Below are 20,070 nucleotides of genomic sequence, written 5' to 3'. Positions count from 1 at the left end.
CCATATGCTGTAGATACAGCCATAAATTAAAAAATAAAAAGATGTGTCCTGGAAAATTAAATGACAGGCAGAGGTGGGCAGCTCTTTTATGACAAAATGATAAATGACCTGGAGGCACTAACTCTGAAATGAGAACACTTCCGTGGCTCATGAGACCTGTCTTCAAATACCTGAATGTCTTTCATGTAAAATTATATTTCATGTAAAAGTTATGCATTCTCTACATGAAATTATATTTCATGTAAAAGTTATGCATCTTCTACCTCCAGAAGGCAAAACTGGCCTCAGTGGCTAGCAGCCAACCCATCTAAGATCAATAGAAAGAGGTTTCCAACACCTAAGAGCTCAGCACCCTGCAGTAGGTTTCTTGGTCATCAGGGAATTCCACTATCCATGGAGAGTTATAGTGGAGGCTGCAGTGGGAGAGAGGTAGAGGGAATTCCTCTATGCGTCTGGGGCTGGGAGAGATGACTTGTAAGCGTGCTTCCATCACAAATTTGACATGGTTTGAATAATGAACATGACCATGTACTGAGCTTATACAAGGTGCCAGGGCTGGCTTGTGTGCACAGCCCCACTGCATCTTTAGAACAGGGGAGGAGATGGAGGCTTGGGGAGGCTATTAAGAGCTTAGGCCGACATAGTGCTAGGTCAAAGAATGGACATTTAGGCTGACATAGTGCTAGGTCAAAGAACGGACATTTGATCCCAAGTCTGGGTTTAAAGTCTACTCTCTTAACTTCTATGCTATATGTGATCTGCCATCTACAAACTTCATTTTTCAATCAACAACTAGTGCCCCCGAATGCCTCGTTCTTCCCCTCCTCATGTCTCTGGAAAATTCTCACTCATCCACTTAGACGGAACCCACCTGGTATCTCCTCTGGGAGGCTGCCCCCACTTCCCCCACATGAGATGACCTCCTATGTTGCATGGCAGAGGGCACACATTGTATCCTGTTTGGCTGTGCAGTGTTGGTTTCCCCCTCTGGACCACAAGCTCCCAGTTTCCTGAACAGCTGGAACCAGCGCTTCTTCATCTCTGTCCTTCAGCACCACATTGTGTAGAAGATGTTGGTACATGTTTTTAAGTTTCTTTATCCATCAATCCTTTCAAGAAACCTAAGAGGAGTTCCCGTCGTGGCGCAGTGGTTAACGAATCCGACTAGGAACCATGAGGTTGCGGGTTCGGTCCCTGCCCTTGCTCAGTGGGTTAACGATCCGGCATTGCCGTGAGCTGTGGTGTAGGTTGCAGACGCGGCTGGGATCCTGCGTTGCTGTGGCTCTGGCGTAGGCCGGTGGCTACGGCTCCGATTAGACCCCTAGCCTGGGAACCTCCATATGCCGCGGGAGCGGCCCAAGAAATAGCAACAACAACAAAAAGACAAAAGACAAAAAAAGACAAAAAAAAAAAAAAAAAGAAACCTAAGAAAATATAACATGTTATTTATTTCTCTCCCCCCTTTTTTTTTTTTTTTGGTCTTTTTGCTATTTCTTGGGTCGCTCCTGCGGCATATGGAGGTTCCCAGGCTAGGGGTCTAATCGGAGCCGTAGCCACCGGCCTACGCCAGAGCCACAGCAACGCGGGATCCGAGCCGCGTCTGCAACCTACACCACAGCTCACAGCAATGCCGGATCCTTAACCCACTGAGCAAGGGCAGGGACCGAACCCACAACCTCATGGTTCCTAGTCGGATTCGTTAACCACTGCGCCACGACGGGAACTCCTCTCTCCCCTTTTTAATCCTTCCTGCACGAAACTCCACATATCATTCTCCTACTGAACCACCATCAGTATCCCTTTGTATCTACAGCATAAAGCGTGAGAGCCTTAGCAGGACGATCAGGGACCTCTGTAATGAGATTGTCAAATACTCTGAGGTCTCATTGTCCACTGCTCCATGACCCCATAGCCTCCCTGATCTCTGTCTCCACCATCTTCTGTCCTCCTGCCCCTACCCGTGTCTTTGCTCATAGTGTTTGCTCTTCTATCCTCTTCCATCCTCATTATTTCTCTCAAAGTGTTGCCCATTCTTTAATATCCCAGTTCAAACATCACCTCCTTTGGGAAGCCCAGCTTCACACCCTGACCCAGGAAACCCTTCCTCCTCTGTATTCCCAGAGTCCTTATTTGGTGTTTCATTGAGGTGAACATTTTCTAAGGTTCTATTGTACTGTAGCTTTTTGGTCCATCTGATTCAAAAGGTTATCTAACAATACTCTTTCAGCAGGCACGATGCCTTACCATCTCCAGAATTGTGATATGTAGCATTGTCAACCACTGTATCCCCAATACCTAAGGCAGTACCTGGCACCTATTCCATAAGCAGGTGTTATTGAATGGATGGATGAATGGACGAATGAATTCACCAGAAGTCAAGTTCTGCGTTGTAGCATCAGTTTGCACATAACCTAAATACATAATTTGGTACATTGCATGTAAATTGTTCTGGATCCCAGTGTCTATCAATAAAAGGGTGGTCAAGGAGATAGGGAGAAAGGGAACTCAGCCTTAAGGAAGACTTAATTGCAATCCTTAAGGCAATGTGCTAGGGGCATTATTTACCTTACATGCCTATGAGAGGGAAAAAGTGGGGGAAGGGTATACAAGAGCTTAGGTTTAGGATAAGGCTCACTTGAACTCCAGCCCTCGCTCTGCCACTTACTAACTGTGTGAACTTGGGCACGTTATTTTAATCTCTTAAACATCTGTTTCTTCAGCCATCAAGTGGTGATAATAAGGGAATCTAGGTGAGTTTGTTGTGAAGATTCAATGAGGGGTTGAATATAAGGAGCTTAGCCCACCGACTGGCATGTGACTGCTGCATTATAAAGAGAAGCTCATTGTTATTATTGTATTACCTGGGTGTCTTCTTGTTCACTCTAACCCATGAAGAAGCAGAGGTTCTCAGCTTCTTCAGAACAACTTGCCCAAGGTCACACATATCTTCTGTTAGCCCTGTTTTTCTCTCTGCTTATGGGACCCTCTGGGATAAATCCTTCGAGAATGGCCATGATCTTTGCACTGTAGTCTGTGTTCTCATTTCAGGGTGAAATACTAGAAAGCTGTTGTTGCTTCTCAAATATGTGCAGATTTTAACATTTTATTATCTCAACATTTAGCATCAAACATTGAGTATCTAAAAGCAGTGGCAGGAGTTCCTGCTGCAGCTCAGTGTAACGAACCTGACTAGTATCCATGAGGACATGGGTTCGATCCCTGGCCTCATTCAGTGGATTAAAGATCTGGCATTGTCATGATCTGTGGTGTAGACTGCAGACGTGTCTCAGATCTTGTGTGGCTGTGACTGTGGTGTAGGCCAGCTGCTACAGCTCCGATTCAACCCCTCCCCTGAGAACTTCCATACGATGAGGGTGTGGCCCTAAAAAGACCAAAAAATAAAATAAAAATAAAAGCAGTGTCAATGTTCTCATGGTTATTCTTCTGTTGAATAAAGGAATAAAGGTCATAATCTAACTTATAAGAATGTATGCGTATAACTTTTTCCCTATGAGACGCAAGGCTAATAGCTTTTTTTTCATCATTTGGCTTTTCTCTGTGCAAAATATCAAAATGCCAATCACTGCTCCTCTATGACCAAATGGGGTATGAGCTCCTCTGCCCCCTGAAGTGAGCCACACCCCACCTGGGCACTCAGAAGTTGTTTGATGCAGAAGAAGAGATGGAGATAGTAACTAGCAGGGTTATGAGGGGTTTCTTTGGTGACAGATGTGAGGCACAAGTGCATAGCTTTATGGATGATATACAAATAGTCAAGAGAAGGATCTTTAGTGGCAGGACATTATCAAAGTTATATGACCCTTGGAGCTGAAGTATTCAGCCCTAAATGTCTGAGAGGACATGCCCCACAGAATGCACAGGTGGGTTTTATTTGTCATGCTCATGACCTTGAGGCATCAACAGGCCATCAGGGGGCTGCCACCTGCAGAGCCCTTTTTGCTACAAACATGGTCCCCTAAAGTCACTCCAAAGCAGTTTGATCATGGGAAGAGAAATGCCAATCTAACCCATTTGCTGTTGATTTCTTAAACAGATTCAGGCACACAGGATGAAGCACAGCTTTTGCAGGAATGGTTTAAGCTGGTTCTGGAGAAGAATAAATTAATGCGATATGAGTCAGAGCTACTGATCATGTAAGTAAGGCAACAGAGATAACAGTGAGTCCTAAAAGCAAAGGGGGCGGGAGTGGGGCAGCCCGCCCGGCTAAGGTGAAGTCCTGGGATTTTTTTCTCCTTGTGCATGCAGAATTTTGATTGAGATAAATTGATATTTGATGCTTGCATATCATGCTGGCATTAGTGCAGAGGATCCTCAGTCGTCTGCTGTCTGCTGTGCAGTCCTACAGCTAAAATGATTTCGGGCAACGGAGGCTATTTGGAAAAGGCATTTTTCAATTCATCCCTGTCCCCTAGCCCAAGGAGGACCCACCTGCAATCACACACCTGCAATGGGGATGCATCTCTGGCCTCTGAGTGTGAACCATGGGAAGGGCTGGCCGAGATCTGCCTGGCTATTCCTTGTGGCTTTAATGAGTTGCAGGCAAAGATCTGTCTGGCTGTCCCCTGAATGAGAGGTTGCAGTCTGGTTGGGAGATCAGGAAGTCTAGATGGGTCTCACCACATTTTGAAAAAGTGGAAGGTCATTCCACCTGTCACCGTTGTGGAAGGAAAGAGAGTAACATGAAATATCAACAAACTAAGCCCCAGAAATGGTACTGGGTGCTTTCACTTAGACTGTCTTATTTTGTTTTCACCCCAAATCTGAGAGGTAAGTTGGAGAGTCTTTAAAGGGATCTAGTAAATTCCATTCATCTTCTCTGCCTGGGCTCTGAACCGGGTGAGAAATAAGACAAATGAATCAATAGGTGGAACATTAAAACAAAGCATTTATTACTAATAATGACCAGCTTGGCAAAATATGAGAGAGCACAGGTGAGTTTGCTAATGGTGTTCATTTCCTGGGGCTGCAGTAACAAACCACCACAAACAGGGTAGCTTACAATAATAGAAATGTACTCAGGGGGCTCCCGTTGTGGCTCAGTGGTTAACAAACCTGAGTAGCATCTATGAGGATGTGGGTTCCATCCCTGGCCTTGCTCAGTGGGTTAAGGATCCTGCGTTGCCATGAGCTGTGGTGTAGGTCTCAGATGTGGCTCAGATCCTGTGTTGCTGTGGCTCTGGAGTAGGCTGGCGGCTGTAGCTCCAATTGGACCCCTAGCCTGGGAACCTCCTTCAGGGGTGCGGCCCTAAAAAGACAAAGAAAAAAAGAAAGAAAGAAAGAAGGAAGGAAGGAAGGAAGGAAGGAAGGAAGGAAGGAAGGAAGGAAGGAAAGAAATGGATCAGAAGTCTGAAATCAGGCATTTGGAGGGCTGTGCCCCCTTGGCAGGCTCTGGGGGAGAATCCCTCTTGCCTCTTCCAGCTTCCCAGCCACCCCTCAGCTTGTAGCTCCAGTCTCTGCCTCTGTCTTCATGTGGCCCTCACTGTGTTCCTGTGCCTTTTCTTCTGCCTCTTATAAGGACATGCATCCTTGGGTTTAGATCCCAATGGAATAATCCAGAATATTGTCATCTCAGGGTTCTTAATTACATCTCCAAAGATTTCTTTTCTTTTTCTTCTTCTTTTTTGACTGCACCTGCAGCATATGGAAGTCCTGGGCCAGGGATCAAAACGGCAACACAGCAGCGACTCAAGCTGCTGCAGTGACAACTCCGATCCTAACCCACTGTGCCATAAGAGAACTCTAAGACTTCTTTTCAAATAAGGTCACATTCAGGAGTTCCCATTATGACTCAGTGGTTAAGAACCTGACTAGTATCCATGGGGATGTGGGCTTGATCCCTGGCTCCATTAGGGGTTTCAAGGATCCAGTATTTCCATGAGCTGTGGTGTAGATCATAGCTGTGGCTCAGATCTGCTGTTGCTATGGCCACAGCTTAGGCCTGTAGCAGTAGCTCTAATTCCATCCCAGTCTGGGAACTTCCATATGCCACTGGTGCAGCCCTAAAAAGAAGAAAAATAAATAAGTAAGTACATAAAGTCACAATCATAGGTTCCAGGGGTTAGGATGTGGACTTAACTTTGGGGCGTTCATCATGCCACCTATTACACTAACCAAACCCCAGAATTAGATGCACTCATCTACCTCCTCACCAAAGGTAGTGAACCATTTGCTTCTTAGGGGTAAGGCTTTTACCCTAGACCAGTGAGTCTCAACTGGGGGGAGATTCCTACCCTCCTCCCAGGGGATATTCAGTGATGTCTGAAGACATTTTTGTTTACCACAACTGGGAGGTGCTGCTGGTATCTGATGAGTAGAAGCCAAGGGTGCTATTAACATTCTACGATGCACAGGACGCCCCCACTGCCTCCACCAACAAAGAAGTATCCAGCCCCAAATGTCAATAGTGTCAACGTTGAGACATCTTGCTGTAGACCCAGGGCAAGGCTCAGAGCAGCAGAGAAGACACGTTTGCTTCAGGCAGGCTGATACCAGGAGAGAGAGAGAGGATGTGAGCTGAGTTCACCTAGTCTGTTCTTCCCAAATGTACATCCCCCATGGTCAGAGAGAGTAAGAGTGAAGGTGGAGAAAGGAGGCTAGAGTTACATTCATTGAGCTCCAAGGACATGGAAGGAAATGTCGAGAATGCAGTAGCAGGGCTCATCTCCAGCAATTATTTTTTCTCTGACTATTTTTTAGAATGATGCACATGCTGAGACTCAAAACAATTATGTAATTTGTCCACATCCCCTTCATGACAAAGCCCTTTGTATACAACCATACCATCTGCCTTTGGGCTGGGTCTCAATGACAAAATTCATTCAACAAAAAGATATCAGAGTTTCCATTGTGGCTCAGCAGTAACGAACCCAACTAGTATCCATGAGGACGTGGATTCGATCCCTGGCCTCATTCAGTGGGTGAAAGGATCTGGCATTACCATGAGCTGTGGTGTAGGTTGCAGACGCAGCTTGGATTCTGCGTTGCTGTGGCTGTGGCGTAGGCCAGCAGCTGCAGCTCTGAGTCAACCCTAGCCTGGGAATTTCCATATGCCACAGGTGCCGCCCTAAAAAGACAAAGCAATTTTTAAAGATATCAAGCACGTTCTCTGTGCCAGGATCTGCACTGTGTACTGTGGAAATAAAGGTGAATCAGGCCGCATTCCCTCTCTTCCAGGATCTCATGGTTTCAGGAGAGACAGACACACAGCACGAGAATAGTAAGGAAAAGTAGCATGAGCTCCATGGAGGTTTGCTGGAGGAGCAGTTGGTGCACAGGGCATACCTGCAAGGGTTGGGGAGGCGGTGACTCCTCTGACAGTGGCTTCCTTCATTAGTACACTGTCAGAGGGAACTTTCTCCTCCAAAAGAGGCCAAGGAGGAGAACTTGGATGTGTGAGCTCGACAAAGGCAGTGGGAGCTCTGGTAAAGGACAGGTTCCAACTGGACAAGGAGAAACAGATTAGTGTGTCATTTTGGGTCCCTTGGGCAAGCAGATGCCAAGACAGAATTTGGAACACAAGACATGTGTTGGGAGAGAAGAAAAAGAGAATGGAAGTAAGAGAGACATCTCAGAGTCCCTTGCAGACCTGATACCTGTAAAACGAGAGAGGAAGGAAAGGGAATTGAGCAGGAGGAGCCCCAGATGGCAGTGCAGCCCCGAAAAGGCCTGAGCCAGGCCAAAGGGAGCACCAGAGCAAAGACTGACTGCCCAGAGTCCAAAGTGGGGCAGAAAGGGCCAGGTTCCAGGGCAGCCACCGCTGTGCTCAGTCATTGGCTGGCAGCCGTCCAGGGTCAGTGTGGCCTCAGCATGACACTGAAGTGGATTCTGCTGCAGCAGTCAGCTCACTACACACTACACTCCTTCCAGAAAGTTCTCTCTTAAAGGAAGATCCTAATGGTGTATTTCCATTGGTTACCAGAGTGGATCAAGGAAAGTTCGATGTCAATAACAAAAGGCAGGAGTTCAGTTGTAGTGCAGTGAAAACAAATCCAACTAGGAACCATGAGGTTGCAGGTTCGATCCCTGGCCTCTCTCAGTGGGTTAGGGATCCAGTGTTGCTGTGAGCTGTGGTGTATGTGGCAGATGCAGCTCAGATCCCAAGTTGCTGTGAGCTGTGGTGTAGGCCGGCAGCTGTAGCTCCAATTAGACCCCTGGCCTGGGAACCTCCATATGCTGTGGGTGCAGCCCATAAAGGACAAAAGACCAAAAAAAAAAAAAAAAAAAAAAAAAAAGCATGGACCTTGGCTCCAGTAGCAGTAGAAGCTGTAAAAATAATGGCATCGATGACAGGGTATATAGCAAAGTGACCCAACTCTATAGCAGATATGCATGCAGACTGCAGGTGGGCTGGAAGGGAAGGTCCCACCATGTCAAACCCAAGGACCTAGTCTCAGCCCTTGCCTTCTTCAGTGTCTCTGTAGCCGTGGACACACTCAACCTCTCTCTTCTCTCTCAAAACATTCCCCTTGTGGGTTCTGGGATATGGCATTTCTTGTTTTAGCCTTCTAGCCTTTTGCTGGCAGCTTCCTTGGATCCACCTCTTTTGCTTGGATTCCTTTTTTTTTTTTTTTTTTTTTTTTTGTCTTTTTGCCATTTCTTGGGCCGCTCCCGCAACATATGGAAGTTCCCAGGCTAGCAGTCGAATCGGAGCCATAGCCACCAGCCTGTGCCAGAGCCACAGCAACACAGGATCTGAGTCATGCCTGCAACATACACCACAGCTCATGGCAATGCCGGATCCTTAACCTGCTGAGAGAGGCCAGGGATTGAACCCGCAACCTCATGGTTCTAGTCAGACTCGTTAACCACTGAGCAGCGATGGGAACTCCTTGCTTGGCTTCTGAACATAGGCATTCCCAAGCTTCTCCCTTCAAACTTTTTTTCCCTCCATAGTCTCCCTTTTAGGGACCACATGACTTGGCCTCTCACCCGTGACCCTGCCACATCCATTTGTGGTCCTCATTTCTCCCGAGAACTCCAAGCTGTAGTACCAAAGGCTTGGGGACCCCCCCCCGACATCACCACACAGCCCCACACGTGGGGAGCTTCCACGCACACTGTGGGGGTATCCCTGGGCATCATAAGTTCAGGAAATTCCATCTGACCTTCCCCTAGAGCTAACTTCGTTTCCTTACTCTGCTGTTCTGTCGGTGAACACACTGGTCCCCAGCGCTCCAGCTGGACTCCTCCAATGCATTAGTGACCCCTCTTTCCACATCAGCTCCAGCCAGATGTGTATTTGTCTGAATCTGATGGCCTCCATCTGGACAAAGTGCCTCACTCCTGTTTCTTCCTTGTTTTCCAGTTTACCACACTCAGAGATTTGGGAGTTGTTAGAGGTGATACTTGAAGTCACGTGTTCCCTAAATGAGAAGAGTTTCAGGTTGTCATTGCTTCTCCCCTGGACCATTCCAGTCATTTCTTCATGATCCATTCCCAAGTGGCCTTCCAATGGCTTGCTGAGATCATGTCACACCCTTCAGCTCTTCCCCATCGTCTCTTTCTCTCTTTTTTTTTTTTTTTTTTTTTTCTTTTTAGGGCTGCACCTGCGGCATGTGGAAGTTCCCAGCCTAGGGGTTGAATTGAGGCTGCAGCTATGCCACAGGCATAACAACGCGGGATCCGAGCCGCGTCTGTGAACTACACTGCAGCTCACAGCAGCACCTCATCCTTAACCCACTGAGCGAGGCCAGGGGATCAAACCTGCCTCCTCAAGGAGACTAGTCAGGTTCTTAACCCACCGAGCCACAGTGGGAACTCCCCCCATTGTCTCCAGTGGCACTTATCTCAGGAGTAGCCACAGAATGTTCAGTGTAGAGATATTCCAAGACTCCAATTTTAATAAGGAACGAAGGATGCAGTCGCTATAGTCAGTGGCTTTATTAGTCAATATGTCTATACAGATCTCCAGGATTTACAAACATCAAATATTTCTCCTCCCCAGGGCCCAAGAACTGGAATTAGAAGATCATCAAAGCAGACTGGAGCAGAAACTACGAGAGAAGATGCTCAAAGAGGGTGAGTGTGGGGCTGTGTTTGGGGCCCTTGAAAAGGCATTTTTCCCCAGCAAGACGCTTGACCGTAACATGCTGCATGTCACAGACTGGAGCGTTCTTCCTGCCTCATGCCACCAGCCTGGGAGTTAGGGTGGGGCACAAAGTCAACCTTCCTCTGCCCCTACCACACATAGCAAGTTCCTCTAGCTTCATCCACTTGGGCTGTGAGGGCAACATTTGGCTCCATTCATGCCCTAGTAGGAATGAAGTCATTTATGTATATATTCCTTCGATGATCCAGCCATGCATTTAATAACCATCTGTTGAGATCTAGAGTGGACCTGACATATGGAGAAGAACAGCCCTGCCCTCTGGCCTCACTGGGGAGAATGACACCGACACCAGTGGTTCAGACACAGTGGGGGAGTTCTCGTTGTGGCACAGCGGAAATGAATCCCATGAGGAACCAAGAGGTTGTGGGTTTGATCCCTGGCCTCGATCAGTGGTTTAAGGATCCAGCATTGCCATGAGCTGTGGTGTAGGTCATAGATGCAGCTTGGATCTGGCATGGCTGTGGCTGTGGCTATGGTGTAGGCTGGCAGCTGTAGCTTCAATTAGATCCCTAGCCTGGGAACCTCCATATGGCATGAGTGTGGCCCTAAAAAGAAAAAAAAGAAAAAAAAAAAGACACAGTGAGATGAGGGCTTGACCTACACATTGTGGGAGCACAGAGAAAGGCAGGCCTGGTTCTCCCCAGCACCAGGGAATCATACATGAGAAAACTATTTCCACCATGAAGGAGCAAGAGTTGAAATAGGCTCAGCTGTAGTCATCTGCTGATGTATTTATTCACAGGCCCCAGCCAGTGAGGCATACTTACTCTGTTTTTTGCCTGTGCGTTTACAGGGCCAGATCCATGCCTGGCTTTCCTACCTTTAGACCCAAGTCTGAAAAAAACAAGTTAGGGAGTTCCCATCATGGCTCAGCAGTAACAAACCCAACTAGTATCCATGGAATGCAGGTTCGACCCCTGGCCCCGCTCAGTGGGTTAAGGATCTGGCACTGCCATGAGCTGTGGTGTAGGTCGCAGATGTGGCTCGGATTCTGTGTCACTGTGGCCGTGGCATAGGCTGGCAGCTGTAGCTCCGATTCGACCCCTAGCCTGGGAACCTCCATATGCTGTGGGTGCAGCTCTAAAAAGACAACAAATAAACATAAAAATACAAGATAAATAATTTCTGTATCCTTCATGGACCCACCTCCTACTGGGTTATCTGCTGCAGAGCAAACACTTAGTAAATATGAGACGTTATCATCATAATCATTCTTACGCAGGTATTTTATTCCCATTTTACAGATTAGAAAACTGAGTCACTGAGACCTTAAAAAGCATGCTCAAGGTAAATGAAGGGGCTAACACTTGGGAACAGATCACCACAGACTCGAGGTCTCCTGTTCTTTCTCACGTAGTCATGTTTGTTGATTATTTCTTTACAGCAATATAATTCTATTTCTATCAAAATCCTTATAGAACTGCTTGTGTAGAATAGATGGAAGTGACATACATCATCTTTTACTTGTCAGAAGGTGTTTCAGATGGTCCCGTCGATGACAAGCCAAACTTGAAAGAGGAATTTTTAATTTTTCCGTGTTGATAATCGGATAAAGGACACCAATACTGAAGCATACCTAATTACCCAGCCACAGTGTATAACTAAGATCTGGAGTTCCTATCATGGCTCAGTGGTAACGAAGCCAACTAGGATCCATGAAGATACAAGTTCGATCCCTGGCCTTGCTCAGTGGGTTAAGGATCTAGTGTTGCCGTGACCTGCCTTGTAGGTCACAGACACCACTCAGATCTCACATTGCTATGGCTGTGGAATAGGCAGGCAGCTGTAGCTCCGACTGAACTCCTATCCTGGGAACCTCCAAATGCTGTGGGTGCAGCCCTAAAAAGCAAAAAAAAAAAAAAATCTGCTTTATACATCTCATAAGAACTCTAATTCACTGTTTCGATGGTAAAATATATACTACTGAAGACTTCATTAGTTACCTTTGAATCTTTTTTTTAAAAAAAATCTTACTAAGGAGTCATGGTCATACATTTTCACTCACTCTTCTGAGGTGTACAATAAAATGTAGTTTCTTCATTTTGCCTTCTCATCTCGGATGAAAGCTTCATTCCACTAGTTGCCAAGCAGAAAAGGAAGGAAGGGGAGCAGGGAGGGAGAGCGGGAGGGAGGAAAGAAAGAGAACTTTGTTTATCTCTCTCTGGTAAACTTAGTCTGATGCAATAATTTAAACAGTCCCTGTAGGAACTGCTCAGTCTCTCTGGGATGAAAAAGTTCAGTCCTGCAGACTGCCACCCCTTCCCTCGGCTTAATTCTTTTTTTTTTTTTTTTTGCTTTTTAGTGCCAGACCCTCAGCATATGGAGATTCCCAGGTTAGGGGTCTAATCGGAGCTACAGCTGCCAGCCTACACCACAGCCACAGCAATGCAGGATCCGAGCCTCGCCTGCAACCTACACCACAGCTCACAGCAACGCTGGATCCTTGACCCACTGAGCGAGGCCAGAGATTGAACCTGCAACCTCATGTTTCCTAGTCAGATTCCTAGTCTGCTGTGCCATGATCCTCGTCTGCTTAATTCTTAAGGTGATGACCAGATCATGGCGAGAGGCAGTTTTGTGTGACTTTGCAGCCTTAGAAATCTGTGTGGGTTGCACTGACTCATGGACCCCCCCACATAGCCGTCTCCCATCATTGGGCCATCCCTCCCTCTGCTGGCACGTGCAGCTAAGGTGTGTGGCTGGCATGACCCACGGCCTGGCTGTTCTCTCAGCATGCTTGGCGCCTCCTTCATCCTCGCCTTGGCACATCCTCCGCTCAGCTTAGCCAGACAGTCTCTCTGTGGAGCCACTTCACCCCTCATCATGGGGAGCCCCACGGTGGGCCCACTGGCCAGCTAACTTTTCATCTCTGGGGAAGATGGACACTTCTAGGATCTACACATGTGTGCCACACACAGCAGATCAAGATCTGGGGGTGCCACACTCTGGGAGTGCCACACCCAGACCTCTCTTTTCCATCCGTCCATGAAATACTGCCTGTCCCACCTTTTCACAAAGGGCGCCCTCCCGGCTGGCTTCTCCTCCAGAATCCCAAGCAAGGGGCAGGTCAGGCATCCTTCAGCCTCCAGTGTTTCCATCAAATGATATGACATTTCCCCTGGGGGGTTTCCAAGGCCGGGAATGGAGGGACTGGAGCCCAGGGCACTCTCCCTCTGCTTCTCCTGCCTCTCCTCCTTCCTCCTATAAAACATGAGCCCCAAAGGAATGGTGCCTCTTGATTTCCCTTTTGTCCTATGCACCTACTTCCTGACCCCTTCTCAGACCTCAGCCTGATGCAGGAGACAGTGGCACGATCTCTGCTCCGGGGTTCAGCTCACTGCCTAGTCCCTGTGTGTTCAATGAGAGCAGCTCATGGAATTTATCCAGTCCTGTCCCAAGGCAATGATCTGGTGGACACGACTCAAAATCTGCCTGTAAGATTCTCTTTTGAGTGTCAGGAAGTCATTACTACCAGATTCTTGCTCTCTTCCTTCCTTCTATAACAAGCTTCTCTCCTCCAAGCAATTGAAAATCTCAGGCCAATGAGGAAGAAGGTCAAGGGAGTTCCCATTGTGGCACAGCGGAAATGAACCTGACTAGCACCTATGAGGATGCAGGTTTCATCCCTGGCCTTGCTCAGTGGGTTAAGGATCTGGTGTTGCCATGAGCTGTGGTGTAGGTTGCAGACAAGGCTTGGATCTGGGGTTGCTGTGAGTTGTGGTATAGGTTGCAGACAAGGCTCGGATCCCATGTTACTACAGCTTTGGTGTAGGCTGGTACCTGCAGCTCCGATTCACCCCCCTAGCCTGGGAACCTCCATATGCCACAGGGGCAACCCTAAAAGAAAAAAAAAAAGAAACAAGGAATAAAGTCAAGGTCAAGTAGGTCATGAAGGCAAAAGAGAGAAGCCTAGTCACAGTCTGGAAACATCCAGCCAGTCATCACCTCACTTGGCTGCCACCTGCTCTCTAGTCAAAAGGCTGCAATTTGTCATTCACTACAAATGAAAAATGGTTTTTCATCATTGACATGGTACCCACCGATGCAGATTGTTTACATAGAAACTTTTCTCATAGATTGTTTTGCCGTAGCTCAGACACGAGCAAAAACTGCCTTTGTGCTGTTTTGTTTTTTTGCAAGGCGAGAGCTGGTTAGAGGGCTTGATAGAGCTTGGCAGGTATTAACTTCTGTTTCTCACAAAGGGCTTTTCCCCTGCTGCTTTATATAGCATCTCAAGATGAAAACTGAGCCAACAGTGCACAAAGCACCCACCTTTCTAAGTTGTGGCTTGGAGGGCTGGTCCCTGGTGTTAAATTCATTTCCTTGTTTTCTCCATGGAAATTAAAGGGCAGAAACAAGTCCAGAACAATCAAGAATGCCCACGTCAAAGAGCTCTCCCAGGACCAAATCTTACCTGAAGTCCAATAGGGTTTTTTGTTTGTTTGGTTTAGGTTTTTGATTTTTTTTTTTTTGTAGAGAGCCAGAAAGATGAGAATGATCTGAATGAAGAGCAAGAAATATTCAACGAGATGATGCGTGTGATTGAGCAAAGGGACAAGCTGGTGGACTCCTTAGAGGAACAACGCATAAAAGAGAAGGCAGAAGACCAGCACTTTGAAAGCTTCATATTCTCCAGGGGCTGCCAGCTGAGCAGGACGTGAGCAGGCCTGGGGACCCCTCCCCACTGAGCCAAGGACCAGAGCAGGCCAGGTGCCCCTTCACTCATGCCTACTTCTCTTCATAGGCTATGTCAGACCTGGAACTAAAGTTATACTCTACTGCAATATATATATATATATTTAACTTAAGTTCTCTCATATGTACTCCAGCTACCTGCCCAAGATCCTTCCAGAGATTTTAACGAAGAAAATACAAAGACTCTTTTGACCTTGACAGGCAACTTCTGCTGGTCTCTGAGATTGGAGGTGACCTTGGAAGATGACCAGCATTGCTTTCCCTAGAAAGTGACACAGAGATTGACTTTGCTGCTGCTTTCACTATTTCTCTTCCCAATTCATTGAGTTACACATCTTGAGATTTTTAAGACGCTGCCTTTTCATTAATATATCCGTATTTGCCTTTTTTTGCATGGATGACTGGTTTCCAAATGTCAGAAAGAAGCAGTTGCAGTTTAAAGATTAGGTTAATATTTAAATTGTGTTTCCAGAGAAAGAGGCGACACCTCGAGATTAGTGATTACATAAAGCAAATAGCTCATATAGCAGGTGTTAATTCAATCCAGGGTGAATTTAATTTACCAGGTGTATTTATAAGCCTTAATATAATATACATAAGCGATGAGAGTTTAATAGAACACTTGAGCCTTAATTTTATTTAAAGAAAGAAAGAGGGGAAAAAAGAAATAAAACTTTGACTTCATACCAGTAGGACTCTCAGTTTTCACCAAATGCTATTGGCTTAGAAAAGCCTTCTTTCTTTATTCTTTCTTTTTTCCCCCTAGAACACTCTCTTTATTGCCCATGGAACATAGTGAAAAACACTTTTAGAAAATGAATAATTTTGAAACACTTTTTTGTAACTGTTGGTAATGGCAAAAAGGAAAACTCTTTCATTTATTGATAAAACATTGGTGAGGTTGATGCTGCTACTAAGAAAGAACATTCTAGAAGTTCCCTTTGTGGCTCAGTAGTTAATGAACCCAACTAGGATCCATGACGACACGGGTTAGATCCCTAGCCTCGCTCAGTGGGTTAAGGATCCAGCATTGCCGGGAGCTGTGGTGTAGGTTGCAGATGCAGCTTGGATCCCACGTTGCTGTGGCTGTGGAGTTGCTGGCAGCTGCAGCTCCAATTCAACCCCTAGCCTGGGAACCTCCATATGCCCTAAAAAGCAAAAAACAAAACAAAACAACAACAACAGAAAGAAACTTGTAGTGATCCAAGGTGAGGAATGCTTCTCTATGGTGTCGGTGTCTTCTTAGGTCCAAACAGAGAAGTGTCTCTGACACCATCTCCAAGGACTGCCCCCGGGAGCTCCACGGGACAAGACAAGCCCACTTCTGCCTTTAAGGTAGAGCCGTGCGCCGTGACTCCATTCACCAAATTCCAAACTGGGTAATGAATGGATTTTTAAATGACATTTTCAATGTGAAAAAGAAAATGGAAGATGGAGTTTGTGCACTGACATGGGATTCCTGGGATACTTGGACAGTTCATATGGGAACCAAAGAAAAGATTTTAAGTGGTGATTTGTTGTCATAAGGTATTTGATTGCTTTCCCTCAATCAAATACAAGTTTTTTTGAGGACTCTGTCCATCACTGACAAGAGACAGACTGGAGGACTCTTTGCTGTATCTGGCCCCTCTCATTTCTGTAAGTGTTTAAATGTGTTGTTGAACAAATGGTGCTATGCAACCATTGGCTCTGACTCGAGACCTCACTTTTCTCAATATAAGTTGACCCATAAACCACTTCTGCCTGCATGCTGTCTGTGCACTCTGATCTGGGCAGCTGAGGAGTCAGAAGTCAGAATACGCCTGGATTTCCTGAGTCAGTTGATGTTTGGGGTGGTATTAAAATGCAGCCTTTCCGTGGTAGACCAAGGTCCAAAGATTGTAGTCCTTTTTCTTTCTTCTTTCCTTCCTTTTTCTTTTTTTCTTTTAATAATCATGTCTTCTAGTACCTACAGATATTCTATTATTAGGCTATCTGTACAGGCATCTATTTCTCGCTTGCTCTCTGAAAACCGTGCCACTTAGGGCTATTTATCTATTTTTATTTATTTGCATAGTGGTGGAAATGGATGATATGACTTCCTCATAATTCTGGCTTTCCCATGCTGTAATTTGGAGAATACCTATTAGCGCTAAGCTGTTGGTATACAAGCTACTTAATATACAGCTAACCTAGAGATTAGGAGTGATGCATTCCACAGTATTAAAAATTTATGGAGATAGTCAAAAGAACATTTTCTGCTAGCAGGCATTCAGAGGTAAGACTACAGGTGCATAGGAATGTTCACTCATTTTAAGAAAGATATATAACTTCAGTTATTAGAGAATGTGTGGAAATATTCAAGTCCTATCACTATCTGATGCATGCTCAAATGCATTTAACAGATGATACTCAAATGTGTAGGGTCTGGGTGGTTTTTGTGCAAAAGAATTAATTGTAACTTATTTTAATTTGTTCTATTTTGGTCTAAAAGAGTCTCCCAAGAGGGCAAGAAAGAAGGTGGTTCCTGGCCCCAGGATTCTGTTAATAGCTGAGAAAAGCAATTTGTTCACTTTCTCTTCCAAAGATTATGTGCTATGGCTTAAGGCTGAGCCTTCTCCTGGCCAAGTTCAAACCTAAACCTTATCTTTAACAGCCTTCTACTCACACTGGCTTTTAGTTTTCCCAGAACATAAAAACCCCTTCAAGGATCATTTCCAAAAGGACAAGTATTGTGGCTGTTGAATTGTTTTATATAATTGCATTTCTTCACAATAGAAAATGGTCTAAGACCCTCAAATGTAATATACTGTACCATTTGAGGACAGTTTCTTTGTATGCAATATGAGTAGGACTATGATGAAAATAGATGGAACCTTCACTTTCCCATAAAAAACACATGTGATCAGGCTGGACCACTTAGGACTCTGAATGAGACAGAACACCCCCAACCCAAGTCATACTTCATTGTTGGTCTCACCTAACTTCCAAGTTAAACCAAAGGGATCACGACAGCTGAAAGTTCAGAGTTTTATGTAAGTTGGACAAAGAGGACAGTTCTTAAGCTTGTTCTCCCAAGCCATTCATATTTTATTTGTTTAATAAACTTCTTCCAAATGCCTGTGGGATTCTGCAGCCCTGTGCTCGCTAAGCTCAGGGATACAGACAGAACATTATTCTTCTACCCCACCTGCAAGTAGATACAAAGGAAAACAAGTAAAACTCCCAAATAAATACAAAGATAAAGAACAATTTTGGGAGTTCCCATGGTGGCTTAGTGGTTAACAAATCTGAGTAGGAACCATGAGGTTGCGGGTTCGACCCCTGGCCTTGCTCAGTGGGTTAAGGATCCAGCATTGCCGTGAGCTCTGGTGTAGGTTGCAGAGGCAGCTCGGATCCTGTGTTGCTGTGGCTATGGCATAGGCCAGCAGCTATAGCTCCGGTTAGACCCCTAGCCTGGGAACCTCCATATGCCGCAGGTGCAGCCACAGAAAAGACAAAAAAAAAAAAAAAAACCCACAATTTTTATTATAAGCCACAACCCATTCTACTCACGTTTATCTCAAGCACAAAGACTTATATCCCCAACTATTTGTAGTGCTACTTTGGCAATAAAAACCCAAGAAAGTTTGTGTTTCTAAAAATGGTGAAGAAGGATATCAGGTTATCCCATTTCATTTAAACCCTGACTTTGGCACTGCTAGGCGGCTTGGAATCAATCAATGCGGAGATGCGGCATGTTAATTGCAACAGAGAAGGGAAGTGGCAGGTGTTTCCAACTCTGATGAGCTGCAATGAAATTGATGTTGTCTGCATTCTGGAGGCAGATGACAATTCAGCAATGTCTGTCTTCCCAGGAAGCAGATTTACAGGCTTTTCCTTCCAAACTGAAAATGGCAGCCTGTCCCACCCAGGTGGTTGATCAGAACTCCCTCAGCAGGGCCGAGGTGGCAGGGGGCAGCTGGGGCTGCCACACGAACAGAGCGAGGGGCAGTCATTGGATGTAGTGAGCTCTGGTGTAGGCGTTTATTGAAATAAGAAGGGGAGCGTGTACTCTTTCACCTACTGTTTATCTTCTAGCCTCATGGCAGAGTGGCTTGCGAAAGATTAATTTGCTCCAACAATGGGGAACAATTCATGTGGGTTGAAATGTGTTACGTGTGTGCTGCTCTAAATACTGAAATGAACCCAAAATAAATGGGTTTCTGTCAAAAGCATCCAAACACATGGGCTTGGTCTGGCACCTCTGAGGGCAGCGTCCATTTCATCTCTTTAGTCCAGTGAAAGGACCCAAGCAAAGCTTTGATTTTGTGCAAGAGTCTGTGAATGATCATCAGATGCTTTATTCCCACTGGGCACCTGGCCGAATTTACCTGGATATGAGTGGGAGGAGGCGAGGCGAGGGCGTGCCTGCCTCAGGTGTATCCTCTCAACAAAGAAAGCTGCTCTCAGAGCTGGGGAGGGGGACCTGGTCTCAGCTCCCATTTCTCTGACCTGGTGCTGCTTGGTTTTGCACTTCATTCAGGCAACGGGAACACTCCCTTCTGCACCGGGCTGGCCCCTTCCTACCACTCATGCTGAGTTTCAGGACTGAGGTTTTTAGTTTACTTGTTTGTTTCTGTTTTTAATCCAGGCACATGCAAATGCATGACATGTGAGCATGTAATTCACGGGAATTGCCACATCAGGTGAATCGAGTGCCTGCTCCCCATCCTTTCGCACTTGGCACCCCCATTGTTTGAAAACTTTTGTCTGCTGATGGAATATTGGAAAGGGCACGTTTTTTCCACTGTCAACAGAAAGTAAACAAAACTGCAAGTGACAGCTCCTGTTTCACAGCGCTAACATGCAAACGGAAAGGCCAGCCCCCTTGAATGGTGTTCTGCAGGTTTTCCTTGCACCTGTGCTGGGGCTCAACTTCTTCCCCCCGTTCCTGCCCCCAGAGCCAGACGCTCAGCCTTGAACTGACCCTCAGCCTTCAGGCCACACTTGGTAATTTCACCCTCCCTCCCTCTCCCAGCTCCTTTCTAGAAAGAAAAAATAAAACAAAAAAACCAAGACCTATGTTGTCACAGCTCCCCTAAGGAGTCTTCTGACCCTGATCATGGGGATGGGTCCTGTGAATTCAGCTCACCTCACCTGCCAGGTGCTATAAGAAGCTCTGTAGGTGCATTATTCCATTTAATCCTGAAAGCAAAATCCTTAAAATAAACTAATTTGGAGCCTTATTTTGAGTTGATCATGTGGAGACACAGAAGCCTAGGAGT

At 46.0% G+C, this 20,070-nt stretch overlaps 1 protein-coding gene across 1 annotated transcript in view; it reads left to right on the top strand.

Annotated features, from left to right (window-relative positions):
• MICAL2 (microtubule associated monooxygenase, calponin and LIM domain containing 2) overlaps positions 1-18,318 on the top strand; it is a 259,613-nt gene extending 241,295 nt beyond the window's left edge. Inside the window, 3 exon segments of the mRNA XM_021083313.1 lie at positions 4,055-4,154; positions 9,965-10,038; positions 14,606-18,318. Of these exon segments, the coding sequence (XP_020938972.1) occupies positions 4,055-4,154; positions 9,965-10,038; positions 14,606-14,790 (359 nt within the window). The 3' untranslated portion in view covers positions 14,791-18,318.

This window comes from Sus scrofa, chromosome 2 (genome assembly GCF_000003025.6).
Source record: "Sus scrofa isolate TJ Tabasco breed Duroc chromosome 2, Sscrofa11.1, whole genome shotgun sequence".
Lineage (NCBI taxonomy): Eukaryota > Metazoa > Chordata > Mammalia > Artiodactyla > Suidae > Sus > Sus scrofa.
The sequence above is the reverse complement of the archived record's forward strand: the minus strand, read 5'-3'. Positions and strand labels throughout refer to the sequence as shown.